The 16,524-nt window shown below is 48.4% G+C and overlaps 1 protein-coding gene across 3 annotated transcripts in view; it reads left to right on the top strand.

Moving 5' to 3' along the window:
* TBC1D1 (TBC1 domain family member 1) overlaps positions 1-13,687 on the top strand; it is a 207,937-nt gene extending 194,250 nt beyond the window's left edge. For all 3 annotated transcript variants that reach the window (XM_070398004.1, XM_070398012.1, XM_070398020.1), the window contains 3 exons: positions 1,687-1,856; positions 8,418-8,591; positions 12,728-13,687. In XM_070398004.1, coding sequence (XP_070254105.1) covers positions 1,687-1,856; positions 8,418-8,591; positions 12,728-12,913 — 530 coding nt within the window. In that variant the 3' untranslated portion in view covers positions 12,914-13,687. The remainder of the gene's footprint in view (positions 1-1,686; positions 1,857-8,417; positions 8,592-12,727) is intronic.
* The last annotated feature ends 2,837 nt before the right edge of the window (positions 13,688-16,524 follow it).

Genomic DNA, 16,524 nt, shown 5'->3' with positions numbered 1-16,524 from the left:
TGTGGCCCTGAGCCCTGAGAGAGACGGGCTGACCTCAGCACAGCATCGCTTAGGGCCCTGCCCAACCGGCACCAGGTGTGCCCAGGTGGTTAAGGCCTCGTGCAGGTCACAGCGCACCTCCGAGGCTGACGGGCCACTCGGCACCTCGGTCTGCCCTGTGTGTGACCCACACACCACCCTGACACCTTTCCCTTAGCACGGCGGCATCCAGCCACTTCTGTTTCTTCACGGGTTTTACATGTCATCCCACGGAACCACCCAGAGAGACGCGGTGCTGGGGCTCTTCCCCATCTGCTCTGTCTTCCTCCACCTGATGGGATTTCCAGCTTCTTGGTCTCTTCCATTGCCCTGGGAGAGACAGATTGGCAGTTGCCTCTAATTAGATTCATGCTCTCATTTTTAACTCTATCTTTTCTTATATGTTCATTAGAGGCCCGCTGCACCATATTCATGCATTGCGGGGGGGGGGGGGGGTCCCCTCAGCCCGGCCTGCACCCTCTCACAGTCCAGGAGCCCTTGGGGAATGTCACTGCTAGCTTAAGCCCGCAGTTGGACATCCTTAGCACAGCCACGGGGGCGGGAGAGGCTCCTGCCACGGCTGCTGCGCTCGCCAGCCGTCTTCTGACTGAGTAGTGCTCCCCCAGTGGGAGTGCACTGACCACCAGGGTACAGCTCCTGCATTGAGTGTCTGCCCCATGGTGGTCAGTGCGCATCATAGCGACTGGTCATTCACTGTTTGGTCCATTTGCATATTACCCTTTTATTATATAGGACTAGTGACCCAGCGCATGCAATCGCACGAGACTCAGGACCCCGCCTGCGCCGCGTGCCTGCCCCAAGTCCTGCCCCGCTGGGCCGGCACATTTCGCAACGGCCCCGAGTCCCACCCCGGGGCCTACACTGTGGGATTCCCCCGATGCACCTCCTGGTCAAGTCCCTGCTGGTGCCCACGTGTTCCTGCCGCGCACGTAGCCTCCTGCTGATTGGTTGTTACCGCGTGAGGGTGTGACGACCACAGGTTTTTTATACATATAGATTATTCCAGTTGTCAGGTAACTTGCCTGAATTTAGTCACCCAAAATCAGTTGCTAGGGCTGAGCTTTACTCCGTTATTGAACTAAAATTCAATATAATTATATTTAATAATGCATTTGTGGAATTGAGCATTTAGAGTCTTTAGAGATCTTTTCATTCAACTCCTTATTTCAAAATAGAGGAAATAGAGGCATTTTTTCACTTACTCTCTCTTAGGCTGTATCGTTAGATATCTGTATTTGAATGCTATATATCTAATGCTCTATGTCTAAAAACTTTTGTTTTACCCATAAAAACATACGTTTTAGTAACTCCTTTGAAATCTAGAACATTCCTGGAAAAACAGACTGATAAAAAATTTTCCATTTTTCAATTTAACTTTCAAAGTATGTTTGAATTTAATATATCTTTGGAGCAAATAAAAATGTTTATCAAAATCTTAGTAGTATGTTTACCTGTATTTCTTTTATTGTTTGCAATATTGCCTTGACAACCCTATCTGAAATGTCAGGCTCTTAAAAAGGAAATAAAACTTGCAGTTTGGGTCATGTTTCCCTCTGCCCTGCTCTGCGATGTGTGGAAAAGGAAACTGAATGGCATTTCATCAGAAACTGGTCTGGTTTAACTTTCTGCATTTCTGTGTTTTCCCAGATATGATCTTTCTTCAGGGATCAGAGGTCATATTTAAAGTGGCTTTAAGTCTGTTGGGGAGCCATAAGCCCCTGATTCTGCAGCATGAAAACCTAGAGACCATAGTCGACTTTATAAAAAACACACTACCCAACCTGGGCTTGGTGCAAATGGAAAAGACCATCAATCAGGTACGATTCAGTCCTAACCTTTCCAAAGGTAGAAGCTTTATTATTATTATTATTATTATTATTATTATTATTGAGCAGGACCTATTTCCTCCCACTTTGTACTCTGGGCAGCATATTGTGTGATGCCTGGTGTGTAGGAGTCACATCACAAATATGTGTCCAGTGATTAAATGTGAGTGTGCATGTGCGTGTGTTGTGAGTCCAATGCTGACATGCCATGTGGCAACACCATGGCAATGGTTAGGTGTGGCGACCAGCACAAATTATCAGTAGTTTCTTATAATTAAGAGACTTCACCCCTAGTCATGTGTTCTTCTAAAATTCATACATCTACTCAATGTAGGCTGTTGTAAAATAAGTGTTTTCATTTTTCTGCTGAAATATTATTTTATAGAAATAACTTTTCATAGCAAAGTTGTGATAGAGTATATACATTTTATATAAGTTTATTCCATAATATTTGTGTGTGTGTGTGTATGTGTGTGTGTGTGTGCGTGCACACACGCGCTTGCACTTTAATAGAATTGTCCTCCACACCTGTGGTCACAGCACCTCTGGCTTCTGGGTGCAGTAGAACCATTACTGTGAGGAATGTTAAGGGTGAGGGGTGAATGGAGCCAGGAATTACAACTGGACCAGTTATTCCATGGTCTGGATTAGGGGTGGGAGCAGATTTGGACTCTGCTTAAGGAAGAACCTTCCAATAGTGATTGCTGACTGCGAAGGGCTGAGCTGCTTAGCAGAGGGCGGGGTCACCTGGGAGGAGCCCGAGGTGGGCTGGCTGAGAAGCTCTGAGGAGAGGTCTGTGTGGAGTACTGCGGAGTCAGCCTCAGGCCTCTCTAAGCCTAGAACTTACCTCACCTGCACCAAAATACAATGAAAACAGAGCAATTCCAAAAAAAACAAATAGTGAAATAAAGCTTTTAAAGAATCCTTATTCTGAGAACTTCTGTTAGTCCAAGAGGAGCAGCGCTTCTGGTCTGGTGCCCCCAGATGCGATGTTGTGATGTCCTTGGCTGCCCCTCCTTAGGTGTTGGGCACAGAGAAAAGAGCAAGAAAGCTTGGAGGGGACAGAGGGGTGCCATGCTAGGCGTCACTTTGCATCTCTGCACAGGCCTGTGTGAGGGAGCAGCTCTCCACTCATTGGTAGGCTCCGCCTCTAAGTCTGGCTTGTGGAGGCCCTACTTTTACCAGGTTCCATGTGAGTCTATAAATACACATGATTTCATTTCATCATGACTGCACTCCCGAGAGGAGAGGTGGCTTTAACCCACGAGGAGCCTGGGGCTCAAAGTGGATGATGGACTGGCCCTCAGTCACCCGGCTGCGGAGTGGGCCGGGCGGGTCTCACACTCGGATCCTCTGGCCTCACAGGCTCTAGCAGCCACCCAACACCCCCCAGGGCCTCTGGGTGTCATTTACCTGTATATTAATACCCAAATCTCCACCCTTTGATACTGTAATTCCTGGCATTTGTGTGCATTTATTCCTTCTCAGAGCTTTTGTTGCATATATTTTCGTTCCCTTGGTATGTTATGCTGCTGGGGAGATGCAGAGAGCCCTGGTCACTGAACCCAATGCCTGGCCCAGTGAGTGCCTTGACTTTGCTCCTGACTCTAAGGCCAGCAGCCTCAGCTGACATTGTTTACCTCCTGGATATTGAGCTCCAGGAAAAATCCCATTTTCCTCCCCTTTTCTGTAAAAGGCACCTATTGAGATTATTGGGTGCCCCTTAAGTGTTTGGAGGATGGACGTGGACACAACACAGGGAGAGAACAGTTTTATGTGTGTCACTGGTTTTCTTCAGGCGGCTGCTTTGAACTTGGCATTTGTTAGACCACTGACTCCTTGACAGCGTTGGAATGGGGACTATAATCCCTGTTTGAAAGCTGGGGAGACCGGATGTGGAGAGAGTAACACGCCCCCACCCCGTGTAACGTGGCAGAGCCGGAAATATAACGTGTCTCTCGGACACCAAAGCCCAGCCGGTGCAGAAAATAAGCATGTAACCCAGTAATTACAAGTGTGGTTCGAGCTACCGCGGTGCTTGTGCAAGGCTCACGGGGGCCTGTCTGGTGGAGGGTGTGAGCGCTCATGGTTGAGACTTGAAGGCATACAGTTCAGCTGAGCCTCAAAGAATTCACCTAAGCTGTGGCCGGGTAGCTCAGTTGGTCAGGGCATCACCCTGCTTCACCAAGGTTGTGGGTGCTATCCCCAGCCGGGGCACATAGAAGAATCAACCAAGGCATGCATAAATATGTGGAACAACAAATCTCTCTCCCCCAACCCTCTCAAATCAATAAATAAGTTTAAAAAAAGAAAAAGAAAAAAGAATGAGCCAAGACAGGTGAGCACACGTCTTCTGTAGAGGGCCAGATAGTGAGGTTGTGGGCTTTGTAGGCCATAAGGTCTCTGCTGCAGCCACTCAGCTCTGCCTTTGCAGAGCGAAAGCAGCCACGGACGGTGTGTATAGGAATGAGGTGACCGTGCTGCAGTGAAACTTTATTTACAGAAACATGCGGTGGGACAGATTCAGTCTGCAGGCTGTCGTTTGCTGACCCCTGGTCACAGCATATGCAAAGGCATGGGAGTGAGAGACTAGAGAGAGATTCCAGATGCCTGGCAGTTCAGCGTGTGTGTGTGTGTGTGTGTGTGTGTGTGTGCGCGCGCGCGCGCGCGCGCGCGCGCGCGCGCGCGCACACGCGTGAGAGAGAGAGAGGGAGAGAGAGAGATGGTTAGGGTCTGAGGAGTCCTGGCCTCCAGAGGGGGCTGTAGTCTCGAGTCCTGCTCAGAAATGAGGCCGAGGTGCAGCATGCTTCCTCTGCAGGCTCACAGAACCCCAGGTTCGACCTTGGCGGAATCAGGGTGGAAGTGGTAAGTGCATTAATTGCACACAGTTGTCCTGTACGCATGGGCAGGTCTGGCTCCGTTTCACTAAATGCCCTCTCCATGGGTGGTCTTGGCTCCAGAGGCTGGGACACAGCCTGCGAACAGGATGAGAGAGAGCAGCGAGGATGCTGGCCCAGTCCATGGGGATGGGCTGGGAGCAGCCACAGAGGGGCAAGCCCAGAGCTGAGAGCCCCGGGCAGGAGGACGGAGCCTCTGCAGGCTCTGTGGAGTCCTTGGTGTGACTTAAAAATCCTGACCCAAGAAGAGGGGAAACCCTGGGGGTAAACAGAAACTAAGAGGAGGCCCAGTTTGCATTCCTGTCACAGTGAGTGCATCGGCCTCTGCAGCCCCAGTTCAGTGTAAGGAAGGAAAACAGAGTCGGGGTGGGGGTGGGGAGACAGGGAAAGAGCCTATTTCCCAGCTCCCTTTGGGCTCCATTTAAAGCGTGACCCCAGCCTGTCAGTGTATCAGGTAGGAACTGTCAGTGTATCAGGTGAGAAATGCAGAATCTGGGGCCTCACCAGAGTCCTGCTGAGTCCAAATCTGCATTTTAGCGAGATCCCAGGGGATTCGCACCCTGGGAACCAATGGAGAAGCTCTGCTCCTGGCAACTTCACTGTAAACAGCTGGCAGTTCTCTGCGAGCTGAGCATGTGGGGCCGGAACCAGAATCTTAACAAGGCTCCTTTGTTCAGAAGGGCTCCTCGGAGCCCGTGGCCAGGCCCCCTTTCCTGCCTTTGGGAGGAGCCCTCTGCCTGGGCAGTTTGCACTGCTGGAAGTGAGTACTTTTTAAAAAGACCCATCAGTGCCAGACCTAGAGGGCGTGGTAGGGTGGGAGGAATACTTTATTTTACCACTGGCATTGTTTAGGATTGTGTGCATGTGGTGGTAATAAAAAGCAGGCCAACTATGAGTGGGGTTTGTTACTGTTTTTAAATGCACGACAGACCCTGCCGCCCCCTTACTGCCGATACCTGGGCCGACCGCTCCTCTCTCCGCCTTGGGTGTGCCACTGAGACCGACAGAGGCGGGGCAGGTGTGGGGCGGGGACGTGGAAAGGACGGGGCTAGTTGTGCAGACACCAGGTTCACAGCTTCATTATGCAGTGTCCACAGACGGCAGAGAGAAACTCCGTCTCCACTAGCACATGAGCCAAGAACTTAAGACAGTTCTCTAAGGAGGAGGTCCGTGTAATAAACAGCATCTGGGAAAATATTTAGCTTCGTGCATGATTCAAGTGTAAATAACATATAATGCTTTACTGACTAGATTAACCAAACGAAATGTTTCATGCCAATACACAGTGCCAAGGGTGTGTGCACTGAGGCTGGCACTTTTGTGTGCTGCTAATGGTGTTGTATCCTGATCGTTCCCATGTGGGAAGCAATTGGGCAATATGTCTCGAGAACCAGTAAAATATTCTTCTCCTTTGACTTAGTAATCCTATTTCCTGGAATGTATCCTTGGAAAATAATCCGAAATATGGGGAAAGCCATATGGACAAGGACGCTTAGAGTTGTCATTTAGAGCAACAGAAACTCTCAAGTAACTGGGCAGCCAACACTGGATGCATGGATTGGCATGGTTGTGATATGTCGAGGTAATAGAGTACCATGAAGCCATTTATAAAAATGATGGCTATGAAGAATATATTGCAACTTGAACAAGCATTGTCTGAGGAGACCAGGGCTCTTTTTACGACCAACCACATGCTGCCATGGTTTGGGATAAATTCTGGGGCATCACTGCCAAATCTGAGGGCCCTCAGTGTTTGGAGACCCAGGAGATAATGGTGCCATTAAGCAGAGACAATTATGACCCGGGCAGGTTCCTAGGTATTAATCAAGGCCTGAGAGTTTATAGCTTCAGGCACAATTGAGAGCCATTAACCTCAGCTGATCATCAATCTGTGTAAATGGCCAGATGTTTTGTTCCCAAGTTTTCCAGGTTAGGAGCTCCTTTAAAAATAAATCTTGGTGGGAGAAGAGAGGTAGCTGTGTGTGTGTGACATTTGTTCTGTACCCCATTTATAGTCACACCCCCAATGCCACACAGTCTCGGTTTTACTGTTGGCGGTTTGAGCTGTTCAGAAGGTCCATGCTGTGGCATCCTTTGTCATTTTGCTGAAGCGCGAGCTTGAATGTGAGGGTTTCACCACAAGTGTGTGGAAGCAGATCCCTTAGCTGAGTGAGCACCTGCCTCTTGTCTTGCCAGCCAGGTGCTGGGAACGTGGTGTCCTGTAACTCCCCCAGAGGTGCTGGAGGCCACGAACTGATCCTGGGAGAGGTCAAGAGACCTGCTCAAGGTCATTCAGGGAGTCGCCGGTGGAGCCGGGATCTGAGACTGACTCAAAGCCTCTGAGTCAGTTTCCTTGACTGAAAATAGAGATGATAATCTCTGCTGACCTCACGGTCACTCTGAGAGTCGGGTCAATACAGTAAACAGCGCACACACATGCCACCAATACAATGTGAGTTAGTTTTTCAGCATAGAAAGACTTTGTGCCTAATTAGTATCCACTGAATTAAATTGAAAACCGGGAAGCTGAGGAATTAGCCTTAAGGGAGACAAAATGAGATTGTTGTGAGCAGTGAGATAGTAAACATGGTTTTTTAAAATTGATTTCAGGGAAGATAGGACTCACCCCTGTGGGTGCTGATAGAGGGCCATCAGGGGAAATGAGCTTTCCATTGATTTTGACTCTGTTGGCCTTTCTTTTTCAGGAAATGTGCTGAAAAGTCCGTTTCTGCTCTTGTAAAGCCCAATCTCATTCTCTAACCGTGTATTCTGATCATGTGGCTTCTTTATGTGGTGTCTGAATTCTCAGATTCCCCAGGGTCCGTGTTGGGTGCCCAGAGACTCAGCCCCATGGTGTTTTCAACGCAGCCAGGAAAGAGAGGAGGTGCCTGAGGCGGCAGCCTCTGCCCTCTGCCCCCCTTTCAGCCCTGCCCCCGCCCCCCTCATGCCCAGTCCCCAAGAGAAAGTACAGACAGACCACTCACTCCCTCGTGCACTCTGGGTTGTTTTTCACACGGGTGGTTTTTTCATCACTGTTACTATTATGGGAAGGAAGGCAGCGCAGGCATTGTTTCATATTCACTCATCTATGTGGGTGACATTTGGGTTTTGGCTCATTGCTGCATGTCTTGTGTGCAAAGCATGGTTTTCAGTAAACAGCTCCATTACTTAGCTGTTCTTGTAACTCTGAAAACCCAGCTGAACTATAATTAAACTTTGACTCGGTGACTGGGCAGATAGGGCTGCGATGCTTTTGTTTTGTTTCCTCCCTTTGACCCATAGTTGATGCATAAAACCTAATAGAGTTTTCAGAGAAGAAGAAAATAAGTATTGGAATCAGAGCTCAAAACAAATGTTGTGTGCCTTTGTAAAAACAAGGTGTCGTCTGTTGGAAAATGAATATCAGGGACCATACTTACTGTTGTCTTAGGCTTAGTTCCAAATGCTTCTTATATCCTTTCCTCCCAAGTAAAATGATTCCTTCTCAGTGCAGAGAGTTTTCTTAAATTATCATTAATATACCACGCACAGAGTAGGCGTTTTAGTGGGTCTCGTTGACATGGTCACACGTGTGTGTGTGTGTGTGTGTGTGTGTATGTGTGCTTGTGTGGTTTTTCTCACTTTTGGTGCCTGATGACTTCTCTGCATTTAACAGGTGTTTGAGATGGACATTTCTAAGCAGTTACAAGCATATGAAGTGGAGTACCATGTGCTTCAAGAAGAACTTATCGATTCCTCTCCTCTCAGCGACAACCAAAGAATGGACAAATTGGAGAAAACCAACAGCAGCTTACGCAAACAGAACCTCGACCTCCTGGAACAACTGCAGGTAGAGCATATTCGGAAGGCAGCTTCCTGAACCCCGGAAGTTCATTAACTCAGCAGGCTGGGCTTTCCCACGGCCGCAGGACCTTTCTGCCCAGGTCCGTTTAGAGTTGGGATCAAAGGTATCCCAGGAGTCCTGGGCCTTCCTCTGAGGCAGCAGACAGGTGATCCTTTGCTGAGGTCAGACAGCCTTCTGAGGGGCTGTTTCTGCCGTTAGCAGGAACTTGCGATCCAGACTCTGCAGAGCTCTTACTTAGCTGAATGCCAGCAGTTGTGCTTTGAATAATGACAAGAGAAGCAAAGGCTTGAGCTTCTATGAGCAAAATCAGCCAGGTCCACAGAGGGATGTTAAAGGAGGAAGGCGACACTGACATCTACCTTGCAAAATAAACCAGGCTCAGTGGTTGAGCATCGCCCATGCACCAAAAGGTCACTGGTTTGATTCCGGTCAGAGCACATGCCCGGGTTGCGGGCTCGATCCCCAGTAGGGGGCGTACATCAATGTTTCTTTCTCATTTTTGTTTCTATCTCTCCCTTCTCCTTCTCCCGCTCTCTCTACAAATCAATAAAAACATATTAAAAAAATAAAATTAAAAAAGTAAACCAGGGCATAGGATCGTGATACATGTGTCCTTGGTGCAAATACCAAGCCTTGATTGATGAAGGACACAGTTCTCCACTCTGGAAGCTTCCATTTTACCATGGATGCATGTGGACGAGGACACTAGGAAGGCAAACACTGGTTGTGTGCACAGAGGGTGACAGGAAGCAAGAGCAGAGGGCAGCCTGGAGCTCTGGTCTCCCCACGTCTCCCACCCACGCTTTCCCCGGGGCAGACCGCTGACCAGCTCGGTCCTGACTCCCTTGTTTGTGTGACAAGGACAGGAAGAAAACCTAACGGCTTAGCACACACACAGCTCCTTTTCCAATCTGATGGAATAAAGGAACCACATGGTCTACTTTTTTAACATCAGAAATGGGTGGTAATGCTGTCAGCGTTAAGGAATTGTTTGTGGAGTGTTTACAAAAATTTTTTTTGAGTTTCCGCAGGAAAAAATACATTTTCCTCCCCACCCCACCCCCAAGTGTGTGTTTTATGCGCTCTTGGGCTGACCTGAGAATTAGCTTTCCTTCCCGACCTGAGCCTCTATTTCTCTCCATAGGAAGTTGCCGCTTTGCAGACACAGGCTTGGCGGTGATATGAGAAAGGCCAGCATCTGAGAGCCTAATAAATCAGCCGGGTCTGAAGTGCATTTCCCTCCGCAGGGATCTGTCTCCGTACCCAAGGAGATATTTACTCTAGAGCAGTGGTTCTCAACCTTCCTAATGCCATGACCCTCTAATACAGTTCCTCATGTTGTGGTGACCCCCAACCATAAAATTATTTTCTTTGCTACTTCATAACTGTAATTTTGCTACTGTTATGAATCATAATGAAAATATCTGATATGCAGGATGGATTTTCATTGTTACAACTTGAACATAATTAAAGCATAGTGATTAATCACAAAAACAATATGTAATTATATATGTGTTTTCCGATGGTCTTAGGCGACCCCTGTGAAAGGGTCGTTCCACCCCCAAAGGGGTTGCGACCCACAGGTTGAGAACCGCTGCTCTAGAGGAACAAAGAAAAATGCATTCCCCGCCCAGTCCTCACTGCCCGTCACATTCGGAAACGTGGCTGCTTTTCTCCACGTGACCTAGGTGTCCTAACTCACAGTGTGTCTGTGTGCAGTCTCTCCAGGACGCCGTGGCTGTCACGTGTGGGGAAGGTTCAAGGGGATACAGAGCCTTATCTGGCCTGTAAGGGTCTGCAGTGTAGGCGGTCATTTCAAACGCCTTCCGAACAAACACTGGGTCCTTGACATATACCAGGCAGAACAGAGCTCAGACTCGCGTCTGCAGCACGGGGCTTGTTAAGAGAGGCAGAAGGCTCATTTTACTGGGCCAACGTCCGGGTGGGTTTTGTGCATGTGTGAGATGGAGGGTGGAGAGTAAGTTTGTGTTGCTTCTGTGATACTGCCCCTTTTCGTGAAGAGAGGGTGTTGTGAAAAGCTGCTCCAAAATCCGCATTCCTCAGGAAAAGCGCCTGGCGGTCATGGTGACAACAGGCGTTCTCCTCGCAATGCTCTTTCTCTTGACCAAGCGGCTCTGTGTTTCTGGAGGGGTCACTCAGGACCGCAGCTTATGCCAGCCCACCACGCTGACTGAGTCCTGCTGTGGGGGCGCCGTAAGACATTGTTGCTCTCAAAGAGTTGGAGTACGGACTGTGTTGTTGGTTTGTAGGTGCTTGTATGTCCTGTTCCCATGACCCTCGAGGAGTCACATGGGGTTACTGTCCTTCAGCTGGACTGTAAGTTCTGTGAGACACTCACCTCCGTCTTTTTTTTTGTTTAAGCAGTTTTCAGAGTCCAAGGCTAGGCGTTCAATACAATGGTTAATTTTTCAACATAAATCTTTTTTCTTATTTCTTATTTTTGCCAAAGTATCAAAATTGACCCATTTTCTAGCTTTGTTCTGCCTATATAGTTATTAGACATCCCAAAGCCCCACTTATTCTCTTGGTTACACTTAAAAATGTTGTCTCTCAGTGGGAGACCAAACCGTTACCCTGTTTTGTCCAGCGACATCCATGAAGCAATCTCGTAGACGTGTCAGGCGGTGCCAAATAATAATGGATGGACGTTTTTCATAGTAATCAACCACAAGTCCTTGGGCGCCAGGAGCCAGGCGCAGTGGGGGGCAGGCCCCTGTGCAGGAGGAGAACTGCTCTCTCAGGGGAGAGCTTCGGTCTCACCGGGGAGCCCTGACGCTCGCGTGGCAGTCAGTGGCCCTGCAGAAAGCTCCCCGCTGAGCTGTGGATGCCCCTGGTGTGTTGTGGGGCTTCTGAACAAGCGATCCTTCCTGGACACGTGGTGGGGCCTGACCCAGGCCTGGGCCAAGGGTAGGACTGTGCGGCTGAGAGTCCTGCTGGGAGGAACGCACCAGGCATGAGCACCCCGGCCTGGTGGGCCAGCAAACTTAGGATCCCAGTAGTATATTCTATTTTGAGTGTCCCAGTAGCACAGCCAAAGCTAGACTTGGAGTCATGAGTTGTCTGTCCAGCACAAGTGTTATCGTGTTCAAAACACAGTTTCTCCTGTTTGAAAATGAGAAAAAAAAAAATAGTACCATCCCCTCACCCCCCGAAATAGATGGGAACCTGTGGCCCCTGGGCTGGATTAACCACCCGGTGACCAGAGCACAGCTGGGGGCCGTGGCCGAGGCCAGAGAGGCCACGGGACAGCAGGGGGTCGGTGGTTTTCTTAGGAAGCCCTCAGCTTTGCTAGAGCCAGCTCACTGGCTGCCTGGAAGCCTGCCTGAGTGCATACAAGAGAGAAGCACCTGGAAGTGCAAACTGACTTTAATGTTGTGCCAGCCACTGAGGACGTGGGCCAGGTGGACATGAGGAGACTGCTTAGCTCACGGAGTGGTGACAGGTCCGAGAGACCCTGCATGGGAGCCTCTTAGCAGAATGCGTGGCTATTCACAGCGCCCCACACATGTTCCAGGGTGAATGCCCATGTTCCTTGACATAGTGATATCTTGTCACTCTATGGAAAATAGAAAGAATTTCAGATTAGTGAGCTATTGCTGCTTGGGCCTTTACGTGGAATCCCTTTTGACTGTCAGTTTGAAATCAGTTTGTACTTGTAAATAGATGATGTCGTCTAAATAGGCCAGGATGTGCTGCAGTAATAAGTAAAGCTCCAAATCTCAGTGGCGGAGCACAGAGGTCTTTGTCCCCGAAGTGCCACCTCTTCTCCAGGAAGATGCTGTGGCCATATCTGAGCTGCCATCCCTGTAGTGTGTGGCTCGGAGCTCGGGCTCCCTCTGCATTGTGAAGCCACTGCCCCAATGTACAGGTCCCAAAGCAGCCACAGCAGGGGAGGAGCTCTGGTGGCCCAGACTACCTGCAAGGGAGCCTGGGAGATGTAGTCTTCCTGTGTGGCCAGAAGAACTGATAGTACCCAGTGGACTCCTCTCTGCCAAAATGTGGCTCCACAGCTCCCCAAAAGCCAGACAGGGGAGTGTACTGTGGATCCCCCTGTGTTGTCACTGGGCAATGACAGCCTCATGTTTCCTTTTACTCTCCAGGTGGCAAATGGTAGGATCCAGAGCCTGGAAGCCACCGTGGAGAAGCTCCTGACCAATGAAAGCAAGCTGAAGCAGGCTGCCCTGGCCTTGGAGCTGGAGAGGTCAGCGCTGCTGCGGACGGTGGAGGAGCTCCAGCGGCGGACCGCAGAGCTGAGGGCACCCCAGCCTGACCTCGTGCAGCCCTAGCCCACGGGCGACTGACAGCATCTCGCCAGGGCACGGGCCCGAGGAGACATGGGACACCATCCGACACTGTCCAGGCCTTAACCGAGAGAGACAGAAGATGCTGGAGGGAGAGAGCGAGGCGCGGAGCATGCTTCTCAGGGAGGAAACTGGCTCGCCAGCACGCGGAATCTTCTGAACGGAAACTTGCGGATCAGGGGGATGAGTGTCCCCGTGTTTTTATTGTTGTTTAGGTTCCAGTGGGTCCTGATGACTGTAATCAGTAGATTTAGACGGCATGGACATGAATAAATGCACTTTTATGTTCTTTTTTCAGTATTACTGTGTTTGTAAAGAGCATTCTTCATACTGTGGAATTGCAAAAGCCCGAGGGCTCGAGAGATTCCTCTGGCAAAGATGGGGGTCCATGGCTCTCCCACGGAGGGTCGGTGTGACTGCTTCCTCAGCGGCGCCGGCAGGTGGCCCTGGTCCATGCTCGCCTGGAAGGCCAAGATGACCATTAGGAAAGATCAAAAACGATTCATTTAAATGTGACATCTTGAATTTGATCACTATTCTTGGTATTTAATGAAGTTTCTTTTTTAAAAAAAATCATATTTTCATACATTTTTTGCTTAGTCCTTACGTATTGATCAAAGTTATTGTAGATGAATGTTTTATGGGAAAATTACCATTTTTAAGACTGCAAGGGATTGCTTGAATGCAACCTGTAGTTGTAGAGTCTGAGATATTTATTTCTTTGTGGTGTTTCATATTCATTAAAAGTTGAGTTGCATATTTATTTTTGCAGCTGTGTGTCCCTTTGAGCCTCCACTCCTTGGGAATCTGATTCTTTGCAGAGGTAGCAGGGCACAGCAGCATTTTTTAGGGATGCCAGAGACTTGGAGACTTTCAAAAGGAGATCAAAATTGTAAACAAATGTATGGCAGCTGAGAGCAGTTTCCTGGAGGTAGGATATGTGTTTTGAATATAATTCCCAACACGGTGACCCTCCCCCTACCTCAGGACGATGAGGTCCTTGTGCCTTCAACACGCAGAAAGCTGCTCACGGCTGCCCTGGCTTCACCTCGTCACTGTGCAGGGCCTGCCGTGCGCGCTCTCAGAATCCACGTGTCCTTACAAGGGGTGGTCAGAGAGGAACTGGGTAGGCACATGTCACTTCCTTGAAAGTAGAATCATTGCTGGTCTTGATCATCCTAGCCCAGAGATTGTCAGCCCTTGTCATCTCATGGCACACACAAGCTACTTACTAAAGTTCTGCAGCACACCAAAAAATGTATTTTTTGCTGATGTGACAAAAAATATATATAATTTTGATTCATTCACACCAGACGGCTATTGTTGTGTTGGCTGTTGTCATTTTTCTATTTGACAATCTAAGGGAAAAGAGGTCAGTGCCCCTGACTAAATAGTCAGGTATTGCATGTTTTAGAAATGCCTGCGGCACACCGGGTGAAAATCGCTGTCCTAACCACTTCTTCTGTTCCACAGGAGTTTCTTCTGACTCTTTTAATTAAGCCTGAGGAGAAAGGAAGGATTCTCATATTTGGAGTCATTGTCAGTCTCCCCACACATTTAGAGGAAGACAAGCTTGCTGCCTAAACACGTGGGCGATATCTGAGACCTTCCCTATTTCCCATGTGTGGATAGCAGTTCTCTGCATAAACCAAGATGACAAGCCCAGTGGCCTTTATCCCAGGTTGTTCCACCAGATATACTGGGAGTTAACATTGGAGGGCTTCTTTCCACATATTTTACTGTTTGATGTTTAATAATGTTGAAATCTGGACATCTTCTGACCATTACTCAAAAGCATTGACTCCACATTAAGTAAGAAACAAGAAAGCAATAAAGTAATTTATGTGCACACTTTTATGGTGTTTGGGTTGTCTGGTTTTTTGTGTTTTTTTTTTTTAGAAACTTTGGATTTTTGCTTTTTAGCCCAGGAGTGAAGGAATGCCTCATGAACACCTGTGGGTCAAAGTGTGAATGTTACCTCACCATCAGTGAAATCATTTGAAGTCTTATGTTTTTAGTATTGCTACCCAAATGCTTGTTAGGTTGTAACACCTCCATGCAGGGTGTGATAGTAGCACTAATTAGACCAGCTCCATTGCTTGTACGTGCCAGCAAGTGCTGCTATGACATCGCTGGGCAGAGGGGACTGTGGACAGGAGCCTGTGGAAGCAGGTCGGACAGAGTCTTGCCTGTGACATAGCCAGGGAAAGAGAAATGCATAGAACCAACTCACATCCCTGCATGAGGATGAGCAAAGGCAAACTTTTAAGACAAGTAAGCTTCATATTCTCCCCAAACACACTCGGGTGCACTTCACAGTTGTCTTTCTTTGATACCATTTGTGCCTTCTTAGACCTAGAACATGATGAGCCCTCAGGAAGCCCAGTGTTAGAAAACATGCATAGAAATTTCTTCTATGTGGAATACTCACTTTGGGGGTTTGTGTTTGGTTTGGTTGGTGAATCGGGGGTGGGGGGGCGTGGGGAAGTGTTGCTCTGAGTGCTATGGAAATCAGAATTTGTAACAGGAATTAGACCCAACACAATCGTGGGAGGAAATGAGAAGTGAATTGGCAGAAGGAGGTGTGCGAATTGAGGTGTGCCAACCAGCTCCTCACCTGAGAAGCAAAACACACGTTCCATGTTGAAGTGGGCCTGGGCAGGTGGCGTTCTTGGAGCTCTGTGGGAAGCTGGTGCTGCCACGTGGTGACCACCAGGCGGCATTTACAGCCAGATGCCTAGTGGTGAGCCTGGGGCCACCCTAGGTCAACGCTCAAGGTCAACACTTGGGAAGAAGAGATGAAAGTGGACAAGAGGAGAATGAGGACAGGCACCTCTGGGTCTGTTAGTTGCCACATTTGACTATGATGACCTTCAGAGAAAAATAACCGTTGCTTCACTTTCGTCTTCCAAATCTCACACAAGTAACTCTGTGAGCTCATTCCAACGTACAACCACCCAGGGAAAAGAACTCTGGGAAAGGGAGTTCTGACCTAACTCAGATTATGGTACAAATCACAACAGCTAATTTTGAAACCTAATTTGAATGATCGCATGCATGTGTGAGTCTTTACAGAGGCCCTCCACCTAGCTATATAAAAGGCTAATATGCTAAGTGTCCTTCCCTCTGTCTGGATAATGATGTCACATAGCAATGCCTGGCTTCCTCTCCCTAGTGACTAGCCTTCTCTGCAGCCAGGAACACTACTTTCTTTTTAGTCAGGTGGAAACACTTTACACTGTAACCAGATGTCTGTGAAGCATTTTCCCATGCCTCATCTCATTTGGTCCTCACAGAAGTCCTGTAGTAAGTAGGTAGATAGGAGACTCAGTGAAATCCTATTTTCTTCTCGTTAGCTGGAAAATGGAGATTTAGAAAGCTTAGAAACTTGACCTGAGTGAAAAGAAGTAAGAAATGGTGGACCTTGAAAATGACTTCAGGTTTTCTCACTGTGCAGAATATAGTCAAACACTTCTGCAGTTAAATATTTTATCCTTTGTTCTCCCTGTGTGATCTACAATAATAATGTGCTTCGTGTTGATATTAACTGCTGTGTTGCTGTCAATTACCTGAAAGAGAGGTTGGGCTGCTTCACT

Source organism: Myotis yumanensis, unplaced genomic scaffold, assembly GCF_028538775.1.
Source record: "Myotis yumanensis isolate MYYU_CA2020_CCGP unplaced genomic scaffold, mMyoYum1.0.hap1 SCAF_1, whole genome shotgun sequence".
NCBI lineage: Eukaryota > Metazoa > Chordata > Mammalia > Chiroptera > Vespertilionidae > Myotis > Myotis yumanensis.
The sequence above is the reverse complement of the archived record's forward strand: the minus strand, read 5'-3'. Positions and strand labels throughout refer to the sequence as shown.